This window comes from Tupaia chinensis, unplaced genomic scaffold, assembly GCF_000334495.1.
Source record: "Tupaia chinensis unplaced genomic scaffold, TupChi_1.0 Scaffold149168_1, whole genome shotgun sequence".
Lineage (NCBI taxonomy): Eukaryota > Metazoa > Chordata > Mammalia > Scandentia > Tupaiidae > Tupaia > Tupaia belangeri.
This window is the reverse complement of record NW_006209014.1, coordinates 916924-926463: the sequence shown is the minus strand read 5'-3', so window position 1 is coordinate 926463 and position 9540 is coordinate 916924. Positions and strand designations below refer to the sequence as shown.

Genomic DNA, 9540 nt, shown 5'->3' with positions numbered 1-9540 from the left:
GGACACGCCGACCTCGGACGACCTGGAGCAGTTCGCTAAGCAGTTCAAGCAACGGCGAATCAAACTGGGATTTACCCAAGCGGACGTGGGGCTGGCGCTGGGCACTCTGTACGGCAACGTGTTCTCGCAGACCACCATCTGCAGGTTTGAGGCCCTGCAGCTGAGCTTCAAGAACATGTGCAAGCTGAAGCCTTTGTTGAACAAGTGGTTGGAGGAGGCGGACTCATCCTCGGGCAGCCCCACGAGCATAGACAAGATCGCGGCGCAGGGGCGCAAGCGGAAAAAGCGGACCTCCATCGAGGTGAGCGTCAAGGGGGCTCTGGAGAGCCATTTCCTCAAATGTCCCAAGCCCTCGGCCCAGGAGATCACCTCCCTCGCGGACAGCTTACAGCTGGAGAAGGAGGTGGTGAGAGTTTGGTTTTGTAACAGGAGACAGAAAGAGAAAAGGATGACCCCTCCCGGAGGGACTCTGCCGGGCGCCGAGGATGTGTACGGGGGGAGTAGGGACACGCCACCACACCACGGGGTCCAGACGCCCGTCCAGTGAACTCGAGCGGGGGGGAGGGGCAGAGCGCGGGGCTCCCCCTCCCCTTGGGTCCGTGGCCCTCTCCTGGCCCCCTTGTTCCCTCGCTAACTTCTGATTGTTCTTTTATTTTTAATTATTATTTCCCCTCCCTTAAAAAGAAAAAAAAAATAAGGAAAAAAGAAAGCAACTAAGACACTGGACTATCCTATAAACGGTAGCAGGTGTAATGATGTGTTTTGACCTTTGCAGGCGAGTACCCAGGCGAGGGAGTGGAGTGTCTCCTAGAGAGAGTGAGGAGAGAGTGTGTGATAGAGCGCGAGAGAGCGAGAGAGAAAGAGGTGGCAAGCACTGAGATAAATACCTGGCAAAACTAAATAAATTACCAAAAAGAAAAAAAGATCCACCAAACCGTGATAAACACAAAACGCAGCTTCCTCGATGCTCGCAGCTGGCACATGCTGTTGTGTTTATTCGATGTGGATTCCCATCAGGAAAGAGGAAAAAATACACACATTCTTTAATACAGTCAAAATTTAATCACATAAATTTGCACTGCAAGAAAACTGAAGTTTACTTGAACAAATTCATGAACATTTTTCGCTTTCTCCCCATTCTTTCTGTTGGAATTGCCTTTGGGGTTTTGTTTTGTTTTGCTTTATTCAGCAGAGAGTTGAGGCCAGCTCTTGGCTGCTCTCCATTTCTAATATCCTTGTGTTGCCCCTTGTCCTTCCTGTTTGTGAACTTTGATTACCTTCAGATCCTCCTTACGTTGGTGTAACATTTATTTCTCCTTTTACCAAAGCAAAATGATTGGCATCGTACAAAATAAAAAATTCTCTGCTTTCAGGAAATGTACATGGTCTACACGCTTTATCTAAGGCAAGAATCCAGTTTGCATATAAAAAATAAGAGTCAAGCATTGTTTTTTGTCACCAGCCACTAAGTAAACTTCATTTTCAGGCAGTGTTTCTTGGGGACCTTATGAGGGGAGAAAAAGAAAAATCGATAGTGAATATCTGATTGCTTCATTTTATCAGGCAGGCCCATTGTGAAAGAGTTCAGAGGAAATGTGGAGGTTAAATATATTTTCAGAGTTGTCCAACAGAAAAAAGTGGCACTTTGAAGAGAGCTAGGGAAATATATATCTTTATATATCTCTGTATAGTTCTCTGCCTTCAATTTTAAAAATTATGAGGAATTCTTTGTAATGACAGCAGTGGCTAAACTTTGTTCCTCTAATGCTTTTTTTTTAAAAAAAAAAAAAAGAGAGAGAAATAGAAAACAACCCAAAAACTTAATGATGTATGCATAGATTGTTTCTTACCACACAAATACTCATATGCATACATAGACTATCTCCACTAAGTAGACTGGTTTTGTCTATATTAGTTCATTTGTTTTTTATAAAGTCATATTTAGGGCCCCACACCTCATCTCCTGTAATTTACTACAGAAAATACCAGTTTGACTTGACAGCTTTTTCCCCTCTCTTTCACTAAGGAAGCCAAATGAAGGGGGAAAAGATGTCATTTTCAATCCTTCCTTTCTCCCCTTTGTTAATAGTTTTAAGTGCATTTTTTAACCTTATCTTGATGGAAAACAGTTAACTCCCATACAAAAGACTCTACTGGGAAGTGTAGGTGAAAAAACTTGTAACTGTATTGAAAATAAATACCATTAAACTGTGATCAGTTAAAATTTTCAAAAATAATCAGCACAAAAGGGCGCTAAAAGGGAACACACTTTTTATTCATCTTCAAAGTTTGGGGCTTTTTTTCTGGTTAGGTACTAGACGAATTTTTATTTAAAAAGATTAAATTCTCACTACCATAAAATTATGGTTCAGCATCAGATTAGCATTGCACTCAGTAGTTAAGGTTTTAGGAAATATGCTTTATATTGTCTTTTTCAAACTCCTGTGATTGTTTCATTTTCAATGTTTTGCAAGATAAATGGTGACTTATAATGGGCATATTTATTTGCCTGTACTTCATTTCCCCCAATGAATGTCACAAGGAGATGGGCACGGAGCTGCTTCGGTGCGTCACACTGCTTGTTCCTGAGGTGTGGGGACTGGCCTTTAGTGAAGCAATCCAGAGCAGGGCAGATAGCCAATGGTAAAGGGAGGAAATGAATTTTCAGATACTTATTACCAAGTAGGTAAGGTCAGAACTGGAGTTCAGGGGATGTGTCGGTAGCCCCTCTGACTCTCGTAGGTTTACTAAGATGAAAGTTACCACTGAACCTTACCACTATGTATATATGTTTAATATCTGTCTTTTGAAATGCAGAAATAGTTTAAATGTTTCTTTGTCTATTTTTCCTTTTTTTTAATGCTACCCAGGGAAATATTTTCATATCATTTTTAAGTGGCCTGCCTCAATGTATATTTATTTCTTTTGAAGCAAAAAGGTTCTGGAAACTGTTTTTCTGTAGCTTTAAATGAGTAGGTGAGCAAAATCTATATGGGATGTAATTTTTTTTGTTCAGTCTCTTTAAAAATACTTTGTTTTGGTACATTTGGATGTGCTTGTGGGGAAAATAAAAACGCAGAGATCCTTATATATTTATGTTAAAGTAATATTTTATTATCTACATAAAACAGAAATGCACAATACCTTCATAGTTTGTTCTAATTATTGAAATATCTTTATTTTATTTTTAAAGATAGTGCCAAGTTTTAAGGGGAAAAAAACCTAGACCTTATACTGACTGAGTTGAGTTGTGTGTAAAACACTTTCCTTCCTTTATACTTCATAAAGTTTTGGAATAAATTTTATGCATATACTGTCAGGTTTCATGTTTATAACTTTCAGGGGCTTTTTTAAAATGCGGAGACTGTTTTGATTCACCTTTCTTTGCAAACAACTACAATACAAATCTTTCAGTCACTATACCTATAGCATTAAGTCGAAATAATCATTGGGTTTGAGCTTCAATTTGTTTGCCATTTCATGGTCCAACAAAGAGACATTTGTCCTCTTGAAATACATGCAGATATCCCTGCAGTCCTGCACCTTCTGTCCAGGTTAGCTGTATCATAGCCATTCGCGCTATTTTAGAGAACATCAATAGAACTAGGTGGACTTTAATCTCTACTCACATGTCCTCACATAATTTGGGATCTGCAGAAAAGCAGGGCTTAGTTGGAGATTATTCTCCTTAAAAATTAGCATACACCTTTCAATAAGCAATAATCCTGACAATATGCTCTATGTGTGTTTACCAAATGATCAGGGTGAGTCCTATATATTATTTTTGTTAGGTTTACAGAAAAAGATGAATTTTGCAATGATTTATTACAACAGCATCTCTTTCTCATCAGACAAACAAACAGGCTTTAAAACAAGAAAAGGAAAAGACTGTATAGGAGAGACTCGAAATACGATGCAAATAACAGATTGTTTCAGACCATCTTAGATGGAATAGTATACTTACTGAAATCAGTTTAAAGCCTAATGAGAATTTCAAACAAATTTAGGTTAGTTTACAAATTTGCTGATGTACTTAAAGTCCTCCTTGGAACATTGCTTTAAGTCTAAATGTCCATTTTGAAAGGCAGTTTCTGGGCTTATTACATCTGATCATCTTTTCTAACTACTAGTCAATATTACATGGGTCCCAAACAGATTCAGCCAAATGATCTTATCAATAGTCTGAACGAGAAGTGACAGAAAGAAGAAGTGTTTTGTGACCACAGACATGCTGATGGGTAGGATGTTTAAGCTGGGTATAGATTTGCATTGAGGGTCAATATCGTACTCACTGTAGGCGGAAAACAAGCAGCATCTGCCCTCTGCAGGGCATTTTAGTGGACCTTGAGAAGGCATTTTTGTCCTTAGCCACAGGGGCTACTGACTGGAAACCATTACACGTTAAACAGACACACCATGGTTTTGACTCATGCTTGCCATTGTTAAGATCCTAAAGCTACTCAGGCAGTTTTCATGCTGATTTTGGGAATGTATTACACACTAAGGTGAAAAACTCCATCATCACCATTGGGAGAAATTTGTGGGGCAGCAGTCCCTAGGATGTTGGCTAGCCACAATGACAAACCCTTTCGTGCCCCTAAAGACAATAATGCAGAATACAGCCACCCTGAAAGTGCTCCTGTGTTTCCACAAAATATGTCACTTTTTAAATTTATAGTGTAAGATGGGGGAGAAATGATCATGTGGGAAGGAGTTATGTGAAGGTCAGATGGAGGGAATGGCCACAAATATTATGCTTGGCACTTCTCAACATTCTCGGTTCCCACGAAGTAACCTCCTTTATATATGAGAGTACAACAAAAGCACCCTTCTCCCTTCCCTTCCTGCTACTACTAGTGAAGGCTATACACTGGTTGGCCAAACTGATGAAATGGCTTTGTTAAAGGCACTCATCTTTTTATATTCTTATTTGTCCCAAAGCAAAGAATGGAGAGCAGCAACATCAACAATGAGGAGAAATGGCATTTGGATGCATTGGTACCTGCACATGTGTTTCTAGAGTTGCATTCATTTGCTTTTCATTTGCTTACTTTGGAAGCAGTTTGAGTGATGTTAAGGAGCAGGGTGAAATTATCTTTCCATCACTCATCTCTGTGATTTGTCTTTGTTGATTTTTCAATCAGTTTGTTGAACTCCGATTCTGTATTCCACTGAATTCACACAGAAGTTAAAGAATGAGGCAAAGAACAGAGCTTATCCAGGGGAAAAGAAAGATAATGAAGTAAGGGTCAAGGTAAAAGTGTGTCTTTCTTTGGGCTTGCTTGTAAATTTCAGTGAGTAAGGCAAAGGGACAGTGCTTATTTAAAATAAAAGAAGATGTGTCTCGAGCTATGAATTTTGACAATATGACTCAATGGATTGTACAACTCAGTTTTATATACACATGTTCCCTTTTTAGGAAAGTTCACTTCTTCAGTGATGTATAGTCTCTTAACAGGCGGCAGATGATGGTAGGAGAGAACCAGGCTCCTGATACCTATTCTCACTACTTGATTCAGGATGGGAAACAATACAAAAGTGACAGTGGCCTGCCACCCAACTAGCAAACCATGGAATCACTCTGCCCACGTTTGCAGAACTTGAGCCAGTGTTATTTCCATGCCCCTTATCTGGAGCCAGGTATGGGAGCATGAGAAAATGGCTTTTTTGCTTTCTCTAAGGCTTTGCTTGATTGTGGAGATAAAGAAACAATCAGAATATTTTCACATTGTTCTGGTGTCTGGTGGAAAGCTAGAAAATTTGTTTCCTCCTTCAAAGAAAAAAAGTTAATTAACTTTATAATGTGGTACCTTTCCTTTAGTTTAATAACACCTCTGCTTGGCTTAGCTGTTACAGGTTTTAGAAACTATCATATCTCATCAAAACAATCCTGGCCTCTCTTATTGTTCCTAGAATTCTGACTGTTGGTAACACCAAGATGTATTTCCTTTTAAAAAATGTCTAAAATGTTGCTTAATACACTAGTAAAAGTGCATCTATATCTTCAAGTTTATTCCTTCCACGTCTTTCTGAGTTTTTATAGGTCTTTGTCTGAAATTTCTTTTTTCTTTTTTTGGAGAGGGGGGGTACTTCCGTATGCGGTTCCTGCGAAGAGCTTGGGCTCTGGAGTGGTCTGTAGTTGGCGGCAAATAGCTCTCTGCTTTCAGAATGGGAACTGTCATGTAGAAAAGAGAAGGAAATAAATACCCCCACAAAGATGTAGTTGTCACCGACGTTAGAGAGACAGGGGAGCATTAGGACCCCATCAGAGAGATATGAAGGGGATTTTGATTGTTATGATTGGATACTATTAACTCTTGGTGTACCAAAGAATGGCAGTAGGAAACCTTGCTGTGGAGTAACTTTGAATCTGCATCCTTTTTCATTTGGATTCTATATTTTTCCTCCCACCAGTGTTTCTTCTGAGTTTTTTTTTTTTTTTTTTAAGGAGACAAAAAAGAAAAAGAAAGAAAGAAAAATATGGTCACAGAGTCTGGCAGGAGAGTGGGAAAAAGAAAGTTTCTTGTGGGTTTGTAATACAAATTAGCCATTATAAATCACTGGGTTTTAAGATCAGGCATATTCTTGTGGAGTGTTGGGAACTCTTCCCTCCTCCTGTTAGGAAATTTCATTCCGTCAGAGGAATTTTTATGTGACCTTTTATGTTCCACAGCACATGATTCTGGAGAGAATTATTTGACGTTAATAACTTTTTGTTGCTGTTGTTCCCCTAACAAATATTCCTTCAAAGTTGGTGCAGCGCCTGAGTAAGGCGGGTGAGGCTGCTGCCAGCCGGCATCTGCCAGACCCTTCGAAGCAAAAAAGAGGCGTTGGGGCCTGACCGCTTGCCCCTCACCCGGGAGATGTCAGGCGGCTCACCAGAAGGCCCTGGTGGCCCGACTCAAGGCAGCAGCGGCAGCTCAGGGAGAGTAGAGAAATGAGAGCAGCATGCCCTGTACACCCATCCCTGGCCTTCGCTCAGGGGCGCTGCCAACAACCCCTGCGTGGCCGCTTAGAAACCAGAGATTCTCTCCACGCCTGGCCCGGACCGCCGGGGAAAGGTCCAAAGCTTCCATGTCGCCAGCTCTTCCGACTCTCTCCTTTCCCAGGGCGGCCCCTGGGGAGGTGGGAGCAGGACAGGGGAGTGTGAAAGATGGGTGGGTTCGCCTGCTCCAGGCTGAGGCTGGAGGTGACGGTTAAGAACGGTGCAGATACCTTGCCCAAGAGAGTAGGATCTAGACTCTGGAAGGGCAAGGCCTCTCTGGGGGCTCACGTGGCTAGGCAGAAGTGAGCTAGGGCGCAGGGGTGACTGCTTACTTTCGGCTCTACTTTTCCGCTTGACTCTGCAAAGTCCAGCCCAGGACTTGCTCCTGCGTGGGAGAAGCAATCCCTGGTACTGTGCCCCAAGAGTAAAAGGGAGATGAGGCAACCGCAGAAAACTTGGGAGGAAAGGGGGACCGCTGCCTGCGAGGTAGAGGAACTGGTTTTTTGTTTGTTTTCTGGTGGTGGGGGCAGGAGATGGCGGAGACAACAGAGAGTTGGGGAGCGATATCTGAAACCTTGTTCTCTTCAGCTTTCATCCTTCAAACTTCTGTTTCTGACCTCATCTCCTTGCCCCAGTGGAGAGGAACCTACCCTCTAAGCCATAAAGCACGGCAGGAAACGAATCTGGAAACTCTGGGAAACTGACCACTCCCTGCTGGGACTAAAGTCAGTTCCCAGCAGAGAAAAGTCAAGTTCCCCAGAGAAGGGAACCCAGGAACCCTCTGTGCAAGTTGTCATCCCCAGCCAGATCTCAGGGCTCCCAGCAGTGAGTGGCTGTGCCCAGGACTGGAGGCCTGACCTTCATCTCAGCCAGCTAGACTCTCAAACGAGGATGTCCCCCTTAGCCCTTAGAGACCCCTGGGAGGAATCCTCTGTGGGAGAAAATCGCTCAGCCCCTAAGTGCTGGCAGAAGGGCGCTGAGAGATCTAAGGCGTCCTTTGGTCTCCGGTAGGAGGTGAGTCCAGGCAGGAGGACAGGGGCACTTGGGGCTTGGACTGTGCCTCAAGGCCACTGAGGCGAGATGTTGGCTGGAGAGGGAGGGGTAGAAAGGCGACCAAAGGCAGAAGCCGGGGCTCCTTCCAGGCGCAAGTCTGTTCTGGCACCGGGCCTGGCCTCAGCTCCGCTCACCGAGGCCTCCCGCTTGCTCCCGCCACGCGCGCCCGCGGCCACTCACCGGGCCCCGCGGCCAGCCGGACGGGGTGGCACGCAAACAAGGATGCTTCTATTTACTCCCCTCTGCCTGTGGATTTCTAAGACATTCAGCAGGCACAATCATTAAACTAATTTGTATTTGATTGTTTGGGCGGACGGAGGGTAGTTTTATTGCGCTAAGCATTCAAGCAGGCACGCATCGCTGATTACCAGTATACATTAAATAAAGTTGTTTGTACACATTGTCTTACCACATATAGGCAGAGGCTTATTATTCTAATTACTCTAATTAGTGCATTGAAATGTTTTCTACTTGATTTGAGGAGACAGTGATTAGTTCTATTACTTCTTTTAACTCGTATTTTATGGAAAACTGTTGGTGCATGTTCAAATTACTTTATTTGCCCCTGGAATATAACGCTGACCCAAACGCAGTGAACTGCACGGCCCTTGTGGGGCACCTACTTTGATGTGGGCCTGGGCTTGGAAGAGGCGTCTGTTATTTATTTCCCTCCCACCCGCGTAGCCTAGTCTCCCAGCGCCCGGCCCGCGGGCCCCCCGCCCCATCCTGCGCCCCAGATGCGCGCCCGGCTCTGACCGAGTCCAAGCAGACGCGATCCGAATCCAACTTGGACGCGGCTTCGCTAGCCTGCTGCCCCGCTAGTTCCCTGGGTGCGATTACTTTTTAAAGACTCCCTTAAGCATATTTTCCGTGAATCTGTTTCTTGAGCTTTAATGTTACTATTAATTGATAAGATCAGCTCATCAAACATACTATTTCGATAGGGAATTGTAATTAAAACCTTAATCCTGTTTGAGACTTTTTCCCTTTAAATTCCTTTTTCTTATGGAAGGGGTGCAAAGTTCACTATAAAAAGTATTATAACAGGGAGATTAATTCGTTATCTAAATAACAATCTTTGCTATTGATCCAACGTACTTTCTACCACCTTTTGTGATGGTCTGGGAAGCCCTTAAAAGGAGAATATGACAAAGCAGAAGATTTGGACGATCCCCTCTGACTGATCGACTTGGGAAAGGCAAGGGGGGTCCGCGGTCCTCCCCCTTTAGCTGCAATCCAAGGAAGCTTCCGAGGTGGGTCCTGGCTGCCCAGGCGATGCCACTGGGGAAGCGAAGCTCCAGAGCTGCGGGCCTGGGAGGCCGGCATCCTCCGTGGTCCTCTCCCCCTCGAAAAGGGAGATCTGCTCAGTCTCTAGGTAAATATTCGACCGGTTCTGCTTTTACTTTTAATATTTAAACTTGGATTATCCTGTCTCCAAACGCGCGTTCCTAACCTTTGCCAGTGGCTGGGATGTAATAAATCCTGGAGGGGCCGGGGCGCTC

At 43.5% G+C, this 9540-nt stretch overlaps 1 protein-coding gene across 1 annotated transcript; it reads left to right on the top strand.

The window, feature by feature from the left end:
- Positions 1-10: 10 nt before the first annotated feature.
- On the top strand, positions 11-3133 carry LOC102498942 (POU domain, class 3, transcription factor 3; the record flags this gene model as incomplete). Its single annotated transcript, XM_006170916.2, has 1 exon — positions 11-3133. A coding segment is annotated over one exon (537 nt), but the record flags the coding sequence as incomplete, so codon positions are not given.
- Between the last annotated feature and the right edge of the window lie 6407 nt (positions 3134-9540).